This window comes from Colossoma macropomum, unplaced genomic scaffold (genome assembly GCF_904425465.1).
Source record: "Colossoma macropomum unplaced genomic scaffold, Colossoma_macropomum, whole genome shotgun sequence".
Taxonomy (NCBI): domain Eukaryota; kingdom Metazoa; phylum Chordata; class Actinopteri; order Characiformes; family Serrasalmidae; genus Colossoma; species Colossoma macropomum.
The window spans coordinates 32,121,409-32,136,579 of NW_023494796.1; the positions used below are offsets into that span (position 1 = coordinate 32,121,409).

At 40.9% G+C, this 15,171-nt stretch overlaps 1 protein-coding gene across 1 annotated transcript in view; it reads right to left on the reverse strand.

Moving 5' to 3' along the window:
• Positions 1 to 343: 343 nt before the first annotated feature.
• adgrb3 (adhesion G protein-coupled receptor B3) overlaps positions 344 to 15,171 on the reverse strand; it is a 994,217-nt gene continuing 979,389 nt past the window's right edge. Inside the window, exons 27-31 of the mRNA XM_036583352.1 lie at positions 14,213 to 14,252; positions 6,859 to 7,529; positions 5,342 to 5,377; positions 4,595 to 4,699; positions 344 to 1,365 (exon numbers count right to left, since the gene is read on the reverse strand). Of these exons, the coding sequence (XP_036439245.1) occupies positions 1,177 to 1,365; positions 4,595 to 4,699; positions 5,342 to 5,377; positions 6,859 to 7,529; positions 14,213 to 14,252 (1,041 nt within the window). The 3' untranslated portion in view covers positions 344 to 1,176. The remainder of the gene's footprint in view (positions 1,366 to 4,594; positions 4,700 to 5,341; positions 5,378 to 6,858; positions 7,530 to 14,212; positions 14,253 to 15,171) is intronic.

Consider the following 15,171-nt stretch of genomic DNA (forward strand, 5'->3'; position numbering starts at 1 on the left):
TCTGCTCAGTAATATAACAGCGTCATGTTGCCTTTACCAGTAAATGTCATGAAAAATGTCGTCATGACATCTGCAGCGACGTTTACGACGTGGTTATGTCAGCGTTATGTAGCTGTGTAACCCATTTCTGACGACATTGACTGAGGAACAGAGCGTCCTCTGAGTCTTACAGTACAGCACAGGATAGAGTGGACACGTCCTCTGAAGCAGTACGAACATATTTCCTCTTTTATTTACATTCCTTTTTCAAATGTTAACATTTTTCGCTATAACTCTTTCATCAGGGTTGGCATTTTTTTTTTCATTCTTTTCTCAGTAAAATAAACTTGGCACAAGTAAAACATATGTAGACAAAAGTTTTATTTACACCATACAACATTTTTGATTTTTAAATATTTTATACAGGGCTGCAGATGAGAGAGCTTGCCGAGTGCCTTCAAGCAGATTCTGCAGTATTAAAGTTGTGAAATATATTATTCATATAAAAGTGAGTATTACCTTTATTGCATTTAAAGCAATGAAGAATGTAGCTTGACAAACATTCATTTTTTTTTTTAAATGACAGAAAAAATCCTCTTCGCCTCTCTCAATATATTTTTTTCATCATATTATAAAGTAAAAAGTGTAGTAATGGCCAAACTGACTTGTTATAAACTTTTTAAAAACCTGCATAAGTATGTACATTGTGCTCCTGGACTCAGTCACCACTGAACTAAAAAAACTGAGCCCAACGAAGCTTGTGGGTCGACGTAGCGTAGCGCCGCAGTTTCGTCTTCTACTTTTGAGGTGTGGTCTTGATAGATATACCTTTGCAAACCCAATTTCTCTCCGAACGGATACGTTTGAAACACATGATGGTTATATTGTACACCTGGCTGGCCCCCACTAAGTACACTAGTGAGAATACAAAAAAAAAAAGAAACACTGATGTTTTTTTGTCTTTTTTAGTCACGTTCTCCTCCTTCTGTCTTGTTTTTTTTGTTTTTTTTGTTTGTTTTTTGTTTTTTTAAATCTTATTGGCACATAACGTCCCTGCCATACTCCTAGGATCCAGATATGTCTTGCCAAGGCTGCATGAAAAGATTTCCACTTTATTTTTTGTTCAGTGCAAAATACGTCCTCCTTCGTTTGCATCCCGGTTAGCGCTCCTCCTCCCTTTCTCGCGCCGACTCCGATTTAGACCTCCGTCTGGAAGTCTCCCTCCTGGACGTCTAACGGGAGGTTGACACACTTTTCCCACTCAGCAGGAGTCATCTCCAGAGAGTCCTTAGTGTCTGACTCCAGTACATTCATTGTGGCGTAGTTCTGGTACTCACAGGCCGGATTGTAGCTCTCCCAGGGGTTCTTGTTGGGCATTGCCTTATCCTGCGGAAGAAAAGAGGACGAGACGTGGCCGTGTTAGAACCCATTTCTTTTAAGGCTTCTTCACATTTTCAGTGCTATGTTCCCTGCATCTCCATCATCTTTTATAGACGGACCATTCTACCAAATTAGTTCAGACTGTAATGCAGTAATAAAAATGTTTAAAAAAATAATTAAATATTCAGATTTTAAATACTTGCAAGGATTTTTTTTAAACCCAAGTCATTAACAGAGACAGTTACAAGGTAAATATATACATCATTTATACACACTTGTAGGTGGATAATGTAGGTGGAGGTTTCTTTAGTAAAGAAAACAGTTCTGTATAGAACCATGAACACTCAAAGAACCATTTGCCTGATTAAATGGTTCTTCAGATTGATGGAGAATGTGCTATATATGGTTCTATATAAAACATTTTTGAAAAGGGTTGTATATAGTACCAAAAAAAGAAGAACAATGCAAAGAAACCTTGTATCATGCAATGGGTTCTTTGAGTGTTCATGGTTCTATATAGAACCAATTTTTCGTTTTTGTGTTTTTTAGATCGTTTTAATTACTTTGAAAAGTTGAAAGATTTACATCATGAGTTAAAACTTTATATATGTGTGTGTATATATATATATATATATATATATATATATATAAACTTTGGTATGTAGGCGGAGTCTTATTTTAGCCACGCCCCTGCGTTTTAGTGCATGAAGTGAGGCTCCATGGCCACATGGTGAGCAGTTAGATCTCACTGTTTTGAAGTAAATGAGTCCCAAAGTCTGAAAATCAGTGTGGAACATTAAGAATCGTCATATTTTCTGCAGTTCAGCACTTTTTAGTGTTTTTATGTAAAATATGATGATTTTCTGTGTGAACAGCTGTTCAAAGCTGTGTTTGCTGTCATGTACTGGCTGAGTTTCTGAGCTCAAAATGAGATACAGTTGTCACTGAAACAGTCACTACTGAAACACTTGGTAAGGTTTGGGTAGAGTTATGATTGATTTGGAACGTTCAGTCATTAGTTTTAATAAAATAATCATAATTAAGGTTTAGAATCACTCAGAGTGAAAGGATTATAGTCTAAAGACTTAAAAGTGTTTCAGCTCTGAACCAATTTGGTAGAATGATCAATAAAAACTCAGTAGGTTCACTGGTGGTTCTGGATAGTAAATAAAATGTCTATATTTGTGTTGTAGTCATGGCGACCCCTGGTTCCTATCACCACCACTGTAAAGACATCTGAATCATTTCACACCAAACCACTCTGAATCAGCCAATATATATATATATATATTCCTTTCATCACTAATCAGTAACAAGCCAGTCTTTCATTTTAGACTAAAATATACAGTCAGTGGTGATTCTCTGCTTTAGGCTTCGAAACAATAACTAAAAACAATACATAGAGCTTTACGGTGACTAGACACCACCCACTATCAGTGTTTCCCCAAATTCACTACCATCGTTGGAATTCGTCACAGATGAGTGGCACTAGGATGGTGGTCAAATTATTGTTCAGTCTATTCTGCAGTCTAGGCATTGAGGACCAGACTGAAGGGCCGTGCTTATTGTTTTCAGTATAAATGCCCTTCCGGTGGTTACTTAGCAACAAGCGGCAAATGACATTGTGTTGGAGGGCTGATTGAAATGTGAGTGAAAGGGGATTATATGCGGCTCAAGGGACACACTGTCACTGACTATGTGAAGTCAGACACAGTTTTGCGTGTCTGTCTGTTCCCTGTATATCACGGCTGTCAGGTCAGCACATCCTAACTCCTAACTAATGTTTTTACATTATACAAACATGTAATTATGAATAGACCTAAAGAAATGCTTCAAAAATACAAATAAAACCTGGTTCTGTTAATGTGAATTTAATTTAAAACGTCTCCTGTAAAGTAACCATATTGGAGATACAGCAGCGACCACTTACTCTACTGTGCAAAACTCAGAGACCAGCTTTCATTTATTTAGTTTCCTGTCAAAGCAGCCATTAAATGCAACTGATCAGCTCAATCTCTTACTGTGTCCACTCTTTATTCCAGCTTCTATTCTTTTCAGGAGACTCACTTTCAGCTCCTCAAAGAATCTGCAGACACACCTCCAAAGTTCAGTCTTAGAAGCTGGTTGATCATTTTCTGAAGTAATCAAACACATTCAGTGGTGTTGAGGTCTGGACTCTGGGGTGGTCAGTCCATCGTTCAGCTTCTTTGTTTGATGTGTCCGTCTCCTTTTCTCAGTGAGGTTCTTCTTGATCAGCTACACATCCTTTCAGACCCACAGCGCTGAGTCGTCTTCTCACAGTGGAAGGATGGACAGAAACACCTGTGGATGTTTTCAGATCTGAAGCAGCTTGATTTTCTCCTCTCTCTCAAAGATGAAAGCTTTAAGTGCTGTTTATCTGACGGGGGCAGTTTTGGGGTCTACCAGCTCTTCCAGGTGGTTGTTAGGAATCCCGTTTTCTTAGCTCCAGTTTTGGAAACTCATGAAAAACTTGTACTTAATGGCCATTTTGACTGGACATTAAATAAGTGAAGGTTGGTCTCTGACTTCTTCACAGCACAGTAGCTCAGAGTGGACTCTTTAGCTTGTTCTTTGGGAATATTATCCAATGATTAGCGCCCTGATTAGAAACAGTCACAATCAGAAAATGTGCTCAAATAACATGTAACGTCTCAAACGACCTGGTGAACTCTTACCTACAAGCATACTAGAGCTGAACCTTTAGCCGCTTCAATCAACCAATCAGACTGGCTGTGCTATTACCACTAATTGGGGCTGTACAGAGCACAAAGCAGCAGTGAACTCTTGATATAACTGAATGCGAGCAAATCAAGTGATCTTATTGATTATCGTGCATCGGCCAAGCGGTGATTAGCCAATGGATAAAGGAATAATAAGCATGTTAGAGGCCTAGTGAATGAGTATGAACAGTGATCACTGGGACAGCACTCGTTCTCTTTTCTCATTGTCTCATCCCCCCCCCCATCGCTTCTACTCCACCGCCCCCACAGAGGTTGGCAGGCGTGCCGGACACAGGCTATTTTTCCATGCAAATGCATCGGCTTGGCATCTACTAATTCCTTCAGTCACTCGCTTCCTGACGCCAAAGACCGTGGCACTGCGAAAGCGGATGTCTAAATATGGCCCTAATGGCACCCCCCACCGTCCACCATAATTGGCCGGCACGGCCCACCTCCTCCACCCCCCCCACCCAACTCCAATCGCTCTTACTCACCATGCTGCCCATATTTGGTATGTCTCGAAATCGGTCCAGGGTTTGAAATTTCTGATTCAGTTCCTGGAACAGCTCCATGTGTCTTTTCCTGGTGTGCATGACTTTCTGCAATGGCAAGGGAGTGGGGGGGAGGGGGTTGAAGTTCAATCAAGCTGATAACCATAGTGTTGCATCAGGACAAACTGCCTCCTGCCCATTTCGAAAAAGCATTTTTCACTGAATGAAAAGACTCTTTTGCCGTAATGTCGCTTTCCGAGGCTTTCAAAAATAGAAGCAACCCTCCAGATTTTTCGGCTAAGTGCTGTGACGAGGTTACGATACATGGCAGCGGAGTAATCGTATGAATCAAAAAGGGGTTTGCAGTAGCACTTGACTGGTTTTTTTTTTTACTTTATTCTTCCACTTTTTGGTACAGGGGCCGAAACAGGATGTTCTAGGTGACCTTAAGTTAAAAATGAAAGTAGTAGTTCTTGATTTTCAGCTTGAGATCTGTGAATGTAAGAGGGATAAAATGGGAATGGTAGTTGCTACTCTGTGTGGCAGCTGACAGCACTGCTTTTACCCTAACTGCAGAGCGCTTCAATAAATCGCAGTTGTGTCAGGACCATGCTGCTCCAATAAGCTTAAGTGCTACACAAAGTAGTTGTAAATTAAAGGGTAAAAACAAAAAAGCAACAAATGGCCCCTCTCGTTGATGTAACAAAAGCCTGAGGCATGCACTTCTCCAATGGAGGAGGTTCTACATACCTCAAAGTCGAGGTCCTGGTACCGGGACTTTCTCCTCTGTATGAGCAAAGATAGAGGCAGATACGGTCAGTTGCTAGGAAAGTGCATGGATCTAATTCATACGTCCACATGCAATTACGTACATACTGGTATCCTAATTCTTGTGAAAATCTTGGTAAAATTTAAACACAGAGTTCAAGCAGAGTTGCCATCCTTACGTTCATGATTTTTTTGACATGACTGCCCAACATGGACTGCTTTTTAAATTTATTCATCCCTAATTTTTACACTGACACACCTATTTTGGTCCTAAAAAGTGCTATCCAGGTTGGGCTTCCTCCTCCAAACTGCCTGAATTAAGCACAGTCTAACTGATTTTTGTTTATTTTGTTACCCTCAGACACTTTATTTTACACTTAGGGCTAATTTGTAGTCCAGGAGAGTGTTGCTCGACAAAAAATGATGTAAAAGAGACAAAATTTGTGTCTGCTAGGGTGACGCAGACCTTGTCACGTACATGAAAAAAACTGAAAGGGCACAGACGTTGTCGCGCACTCTGATTGAGTAGAAACTCAAAGTCGTACGATTGCTGCTGTGCTCACGATGTGTGGCTGTCTTTACTGTATTCCTGCTCTGCTGCTGTATGTGTGAATGGGCTTTGCGTACGAGCCATGGGTTGCCAGCCATTCACAACCAAGATCGATATACATACACAAGACAATTTGTTTTCATTTTCAAACCTTCTTCCGTGGCTGCAGTTCATTTAGAAAGCTGTCTGAGCAGAAAACGCAGGGTAATTTACCCCCCGCGCTGCACGTTTAGACTAACCGGAATCATTGGGAAAACGGTGGATCTGGCAACCCTGGGTGACGAGGAAAGAACTCGTAAGTGAAACGTGTGGAAAACAAGCAGTGTTTCTGGTTGCTGTAGCCACCCTGCAGCTTAAAATCCTAATGTTAATGCAGTATTACAGTATTTCAGGCTGTTCTGTGTGGTTTTACTGTTTCAGTAGCTGCATGCTATTTTAAAGTCAGTTTAAAAAATGCTGTCCCACGTTTTCTTGTCACTACTGAAACAGGTTTAGTATGTGGGCGCAGCTTTATTTTAGAGCAAGAAGTGAGACTGAATCCCTGGGTGGTGAGCAGTTAGATCCTATTGTTTTGAAGTAAATGTGTCCCAGAATCTGAAAATCAGTGTGGAACATTAAGAATCGTCACTACTGAAACATAAATTCTAGCGTGTTAATAAAAATATGATGATTTTCTGTGTGAACAGCTGTTCAAAGCTGTGTTTGCTGGTCATGAACTGTATTGTATTTTTGAGCTCAAAATGAGCTAAAATTGTCACTGAAACAGTCACTACTGAAACATTTGGTAAGGTTTTGGAGGCGTTACTGTTGTATTAGCAGTGACAAAATGGAATGTACAAAAATTAGTTTGTTCTGAGGGGCAGGGAAAACTTTGGGCAGCTGATTTGGAGTTTACGTACGGTTGGCAACACTGAATTTAAATCTCGCCAGAAACATTCTCAGAACTCACCTCTAAAGAGCTCATGGAAGTAGTGGAGCCGGTCTCGCTGCGGGACAGTCCTCCACTCTCCTCCATCTCGGCCAGGAAGTTTTTAACGGCTGTGCGGGGTTCGAATGGCAGGTTCTGCATGTGTTCTGGAGCTCCGCCTTGGAACTGCTGCTCCAGGCCCATGCCCATGCCCATGTGCTCCATCCCCGACGGGCTGATGTTGAACTCGGGGCTGACTTTGTAGTGCATCAGCCTTTCGTGAGGCAGGGTGTCCATGGTGATGTTCATCTTGCTGTCGTCCTTCAGCAGAGTGGGCACGCTGCCGGAGCCTCCGATCCCCGATGCCACGGCGGCCGAGGCGCGAGGCATGACAATGTAGTCCGTCTCCATGGGGCCCTGCTGCGAGTGGCCGGTCAGCTCCTGTTCGCTCTGCCGCATGGTGTCGTCCGTACACAGGTAGACGGTGCGGCGCATGTCGCTGGTGGCGTCACCCAGGCACTGCTCGCTTAGCTCCTTGGGCATGTGCAGGCCCGAGGGCTGCTGGATGATCACCTTGGAGATGATGTTGCCAGGCAACGTGGAGTAGTTGAGGCCCTCTGGACCTTTCTCCTCCTCGTCGTCGTTGAGGGAGATGCGGGATAGCGTTCCGGTGATGGTGGCGGCACGACAGGATCCAATGTCTTTGTGAAGGGCTACAAGTGGACGAATTGTGGCGTTAGTTTTATTAGGAAATCAACAAAAATTAAAGTTATACACCTGTTGCTTCCCAATGGTGTGGCTGTGTTGCCTGACCTGCTGACCCCCCCAGTAACATAGCAGCATATTGCATATTGAGTTTTTTTAAATTTCTTATTAAAAGTTTCTTATTAACATAAGTAAAGAAATTTGTACAAGTATGGATCCTAAATGTTCAGTAAGTAGAAAAGGAGATACTTTGTTATGACTTGAATTTGATGTAAAATGACGACTGTCTCTATCTCAAGACTTTTCAGGGTTCACCCTTTGAACCCAAGGCTTATCAGTCCGTTTTAATTATAATAATTAAGAAGGAAAGTTTAATACATCAGTAAAAGATAAGGCATATGAGTGACTCCTTGTAAAAAAAAATAATCCTATTATTATCATTCATGTAAAAGTCCTATAATTTGTACATAAATGATGTAACTTATAATAATGTGCTATTTCAGGAACAATACTAGCTTTCAACCTTTATAAATTCAAGGTCTAAATCTTGAACATTACAAAATGCTTCACTTAAACAAATTTGAGGTCGACCCCCTCAGATTTTACTATGTGCTACTATCCGAAAATGAAGACCAATAACTTACTATAACAGCACCATCTACGAAACTGAATGTGAGAGACTGAAGGAACTAAAATGTGAGCTTAAGGGTCTTTAGGTATCCAATACAGTGCAATGAACTGTGGGATACCATCACACTTTTCACAGCTCTGTTGCAAGCGCAAATGAAATGTAATGGTGAGAAATACTTTGCTCAAAATAACAAGTCAAATTAGATCTGACTAATTTTGTCTGTCGCATGGTGTCCCTCAAGGCTCAGTTCTTGGCCCATTAATTTTGTCAAATTCTATTTTTATTATTATTATTATTGTTGTTAATAAAAAGCTAACAAAAAAGCTTTTATTCACTACTAGTCGCATTAGCCTTTTCGGTTGTGTTCCTGTTTTAGAAGCACAGCTTGTTGTCCTGACAAGAAACAACCAGTTTCCAGAAAAAGCAAAGAGAATAAGCACTTGCTTCCCATAGCCACCGAGCCCCGCTCACGACACCTGCGGGGAAGGAGTCACGTCCTGATTTACACTGAAGTGCTCCACTCACCTTGGAGAGCACCCGACACATAAGCAGCGCGCATCTAGCCGGCATGTCAGAACTACCCTCTGTTCTGAGAGAACAAGCTGTACTCTGCGGCTGTGCACTGTGGAGGCGTTTCGGGGGCATTTTAATCTTCACTTTCCCCAAATCCACGGGGAATTAAGGCTGCTGTTCACAAACGGCAGGCAAGGAGAACGCAAGGGCAGCAGCGCTAGGTAAAACTCCCCCACTGTTTTTGTTTTAAAACCGAATCACTGCTCCACATAAAGCGAACAAGTGGATGAAAACCCTGTCTAGTAGAAGTTGCCTGCTAGCATGATCATGAAGACCAAAAGATTCCTCTTTAAAGCTGTGGCAAGCTGCCCCGAGTAAGCACCAGACTCAAGTTATGTCAGGCTGATATGTACTGACCTCAGAACAATCCTCCTAGACATTAGAACGGTTATTAAAAGGTATTGTTCAAACAAAAGGGTCATCTTTTTAGGGTGTATGACTCACTGTTGCCTCCTAAAACTCAAATCTTCGGCTCTGTATGCTTCTTACTCACTTCATGTTTATTTTCAACTTAATCTGATTTCATTATGGTATATATGATTATACAGAAATGAGTGAGAACCATGAAATGAGAGTATAGAAGCCAGTATAACAAGCTAAAATAACCTCTGCAGAGGCTAAAATCAGGATTAATGCTGAAACCATGTAATGCTGGAGAGCTCAAAACAACCAAATTAGATTATTTTAATGGCATGTATGCCAAGGTCACTTGTTACAGTCCCCCTCTTTCTTGAACTTTTACTGTTATTGTTGTACTTCATTGAAAAATTGCCATTTTGCAGCCTAATTATGCCAAGTCTGGGAGCTGTACAGCAGAGCAGCGCCGTCTGGGGCAGTTGGGGGTTAAATGCTTTGCCCAGAGGCACAACCAGAAATACACAGTCAGTCTTGGGATATAAACGTGTGACCTCTCCTACCACAGCGGTCAGATTTTAAGTGAAATGTGTTAAACTGAGCTTGTATTATTCCTGAAATGTGAAACAGCACAATATTATCTGTTACATATGTAATGTAGGTGTACAAGAGTGTGCAAAAGGCGCCTCAGCAAACTGTTTACAACCATTTATCTCGGCAGTCAGTGTGTTATGGCTCTAAAAACACACCTAACATTAGAATAAATGCAAAACAACATTAATGCAGTAGCAAATAACAAGGTTTGGTTCCACATTTCTCCTTGGCACCCCAGTCATCACTGGGTGAATTTGTTCAGCACACCTGGTTTAACATAATAAAGCATTAATTAACCAAACCAAGTATAGGATAATAAATACAAATAATACTGAGCTTCTTTAAAATGTACTGACAGCCATAAAAAGACTAATTAAATGAATGTTATTTGCATTTATTGTAATACAGGGTGATTCAAAAGGATTCATTTGATTTCAAAGCGGCATATTTTTACAACCGTGAGGCGCCTAGGAACCAATCACAATCCAATTGAAAGAGGGGGTCGTAGAGTTTCTGACTGTCAGCATGGCAGTGAAGCTCCAACAGCTCAGAGCGTTCGTCGTTGGTTCCACAACACTGGATGATCTCCGAAATCGCACTGAAAGAGCCGTGAGTGCAGCGACACCCGACATGCTCAATCCAGTATGGGATGAGTTTGACTATGGTGTTGATGTTGTCTGTACAGCTGGAGGAGGTTCAGACTGAGACCTTGTACAATTACATAATAAACTTTATGCTCATTTAAACCATTTACAGTTTACTGCATTGATCTGTAACGATTTACAAGAGAAATCAATCATTTTGAAATCAGATCAATCTTTTTGAATCACCCTGTATTATAAATGCTTTCTGCCCCATCAAATTGCTTTTTAAATATATTTTTCACAGGTGTCTAAAAGGGTTGCACAATCTTGGCTGCTCATCCCCCACAAATAGCCTTTGATTTGCACATGCTTTGCACAGCATAGTTCTGCTGATGTTAGTTTTAAAAAGGAAAGCATATCTTGTTTGAGATGATTTTATGGTTTACTGTGCTAAAATTTTAGCCAAGAAAATTGTTAAGTAAATAAATGCAGTAAGCATGTTTTTTGCTGCTAAAACACTATAACATTAGAATAAGCACAAATATAAATGCAAACATAAATTATATTTATATTATAAGATATTTATCAGTATTTAAAAATACAGAAGAACAAAGGTTTGCTTCTCACTTCTCATCGCATGGATTTATTAAACATCATCAGCAGCCGATCTGATTTAATGAAGTATTGATTAGATGAACAATGTATTGGATGGTAACTGTAAATATTGGCCTTTGGAAATGGTTAAACTAAAACACTGACATTAAGTGTGTGTTTACATGTTTGTAGTTTGGTTCCCCTGGTCTAGAACATGCTTCGCTTTAACACATTTTAAGTTGACCCCATCAGAATTTAGTATGTGCTACTATCCTAAAATTAAGGCTGACAAATTATTACAACAGCACCAACTACGAAACTGAATGTGAGGAACTGAAGGACTTAAAACGTGAGCCTTAAGGGTCTTTGGGTATCTGTACAGTGCAATAAACTGTAGGATACTGTCCCATTTTTCACAGTTCTACTGCAGTGCATATAAAATGTAACAGAGAGGAATACTTTGCCCAAAATAACAAGTAGGCAGCAAAATTAGGGGGCGTAGGTCTGACTAATCTTGTCTGTCCTATGGTGTCCCTCAAGGCTCAGTTCTTGGCCCATTAATTTACTGTCCTTTGGAAACTAACACACTGACATTAAGTGTATGTTTACATGCTTGTGGTTTGGTTCCCCTGGTCTAGAACAAAGCTGAAAATACTTTATAATGTGATACTTTGCTGCATTTTAGTTCTGGTTGTAAGTGTTCACACTGACATATTCGAACATCAAATCAAAAGATAAATAAAAGTCATATGGACGAACCTGCCTGGACACGACTGACGGGGCAGATTTTAACGTTCATTTGGTGACAATAACTGTGATAGTATCCTCACCGCTTTCTGAACCATGCTGTACTGTGGCATAACTGAGCCTGCGGGTTTTATTAATGTCTTGTTTCTTTCAAAATCAAGACTGTTCTACAAATACTGATTCAGAGCTCATCATTAGATTATAAGAGACTTATGAGAGACTCTGGGCTCACGTCTGTGGTCCATATATCAGTTGTGAAGCTCATGGCTTTAACATTGAACTGCGCCGCTAACGGTGATGACACTCGGTTGGACAGTTCAGGTATAGCAGTGTCTGAATCTCATAAATGTATTTTCTGGATGGCAGATCATTCCTGGGCCCTAAGTTCTCCAACAGGCTGCAAAATCCGACCTTTTCTACTACAGATAGCGATTGGCATTCGAGTACAATGAAGTTTGAGTAGCCTTTGGGTCGTCTGCTGGAAGTTCATCACGTTTCTGGAGAGCATCAGCGAGAGTCGCTGCCTGGTAGCGTCTTCCTGTCTGTTAGCATGAACTCCTGGTGCTCTTTCCCGTGAAACCTCTGCAGGTGATTAAACTGTTTATATTGTACGACGCAGCTGCACTTCCACCCATCGACACGCTGGCTTTACACACATTACGTAGCAGCAGTCTTGCTTTTCGGCATTTCCAGACTACAGTATCTCCAAACTAACAACATTTTAGTCAAATCAACAGCTGATGTTATTTGCTCACTCGGTTACAGACTGAAGTTGCTGCGGGTTCAGGGTAAGATGTGGAATGAAATCTGGATTGGTGATGTGTCTTATGTTACATTACATGGTCCAGCGCAAGCTGCAGATTGGAATATGGATTGGCCCTGCCTGTCCAATATCCGATCAGTGAAGTGACGTCAATATCGGACCCTATACTGATATAGGATCAGATCGGTCCCATCTCTAGTTTCGATGTTGTTGGTCTGTATTGAGATCATATTTCAAACGAACCACACCAGAGAACCGAGATCGGCCTGCTCAGGGGGGTCTTGGGCTGCTGATTTGGTGCAGCAGAGTTCAGACAGCAGGGTTCTCACTTGTTCTAATGATCCTCACTAATAGATGAATCACACCAGGGTTCTTTTTAATCAAACCGAACCTGCCAACAGTGAAAACGCCCAAAATCGCAATTATATATTTTAGAAAAATCTCAGAAGCAGTATATCTAACTCTCTGGGGTCTGAGGTCATTCTCACGATTTGTTCACGTCTTCTTAAACTCTCCTCTAAAGGCTCTTCATATAACATGATCCTCATATGTTTCATATCTAAATGCTCCGTTATCTTCATCACTACTTTCCAAAACTGCTGCAGCAGCTTCAGCAGCTGTAAACTCTCTGCACGCCGTTTCACATGAGTCTCCGATGTGGACTGAATGAAGAATGAAGGGTTTCCGGCGTGATGGTCAGTCCTTAGTGATTTCCTGAGTGTCCATTGGTCAGTTTCACACAGAATGTAGACGGACACACCAATCCACCAGCTCCACACAGTGAGAGGCAGATGATGTGTATCTCAGCCCCTCTTCATAGGCTCATAACTCCGGATGTGAGTCTCATATGATCTTGTGATAAGATGGAAGGGCGACTCTACAGATTCCAAAATCCAAAATTTGGACATCTGAAAATGAAAGTGCTCTATAGGTGCAGCCCATTTAAGCCCTTCAGTAAACAGCTCCAATATCCAGTATATAAATCAGTCTTTTCCTGTGTTTATAGCTTTAGCGTTGGGTGATCGAAGTGTATTTAATTGATTGAATCCCTGAGCTTCAATCCTCATATAATAAATCTAAACCCCCACAGTCCTGATGTTCAGCTACACCCAGCCAGGCCTGCGATGGTGTCACATTGTTATGACTGAAGTGACCCCAACAAGGACTAATCTAATCTCTCAAAGGCTGTAGCTGCTGTTTTCTGTAGGCTGATTTAATCAGGAGCTCCATACCGTCTGGATTTTCTTCAGGATCACTGATAATTACTTTTAAACTTCATGACGGGGACTTCGTTTCACCTTGCAGGGAAAAACGGAGACCAGATAAACGGATGTAGATGATTAAACCCTATTTTAATATCAGGTGCTTTATGTTTTTGCGAAACAAATGTCTCGACCAGTGGTGAATGAGGGAGCACTGAAAAATCCCTCTGTCTAGACCTTGAAATCACAATTTGTTTTGAATGAGCTTCGATGATTGCTCTTCGGGGAGACAATTAGGGGTGTGCACCGGCAAGTTTACGCAGGAGTACGATTTATTTTCCCCCTTTTTCATACTGTAACCAGGTTTGCAGAAGATCAAAGAGAATAGAGAGGTGCAATAAAATAATTATGACTAATCATACCATACGGTGACAGCAGCTTTTGACAGCACATTCCTTCTAAAATAGACCAAAATGTTTTTTCAGTTTTCTAAAGGGAATCAATGCTTTATGATTATCAAGCCAGTCACCCCGGGGTGCTACATCTGAAGTGCAAAACGGGGTTTATTTTTCATGGTTCCAGCCTGTTTTTGGCCCATGAGGGACTCTGTAATTAGAATCTCATTAATGTCTAACCATCTGTTCCTTACCTGATCGACAGGCGATGTCCACGTCTTTTTCAAAGTCCGTCTGTGTGGAGAGAGCGAGCAGAGACGGTATAATAAACACAGAGCTTTCTGGTGATATAGAAGCAATTTGTAGTTCTCCATCAACACTAGCAAGTTATTAGTGGATCATGAAACAAGTTCTAAAGGTGATAAATGGGTTCTTTATGGTCAAACTCTAAATAAACACTGATATGGTGATGTGACATAACTTAAGTCTTATAAATAATACAATTTTAAAATGGTAAATACTCAGTTTACCCGAAGCCCACAGAAAATGCTCACTTTTGTTCAACCAGCCTGATTTGGCAAGCTGTGTCACCTTAATATAAGGGTTCTTCAGAGCACTGCCACAGTAGAACCACTTTTAGTTCCTCAAAGAATCTTACACTGCATTACGTGTTTGTAAATGAAAGGACCTCCATATAATGTTAGACAAGGGTTGTCAGTTCCAGTCCTGGAGGTCTTTGGTGACTGTCCTGCTGTGGTACAGCTGATTTAACTCATCATTTAAAGTTAAGGATGTGGTAAAGCAGGGAATTCATAGAACTGAGCTGGACAACCCAGCCTGACTTGGCAAGCTGTGGCACATTAATAGCACTGTTTTGCTGTGACACTATAATTTTGTCAGAAAAAGTCTTTGTAAGCTGATGTGGATGTAGTGTCAACTTGCAATTGAAACCTTTATGACAAATAACAGCCTTTAGAATAAGTGTTTACAAGTGTTTATGTAAGTGTATGTCAGTTGTCGTGAAGGGCTTATGTAGGTGCCATAAAGCCTAATGAACACTGCCCTACAGTAAAGTGTTAGAGATTTTTAAGATTTACGTTTCTGCTTTAACATGTGACATTACAGTGACATCACTTGCCACCTTGTTGCTCTATGTATTACTATGTATTTTATTGGCTTTATAGCTGGCTGTTCAGTGTAATTTAGTTGGACT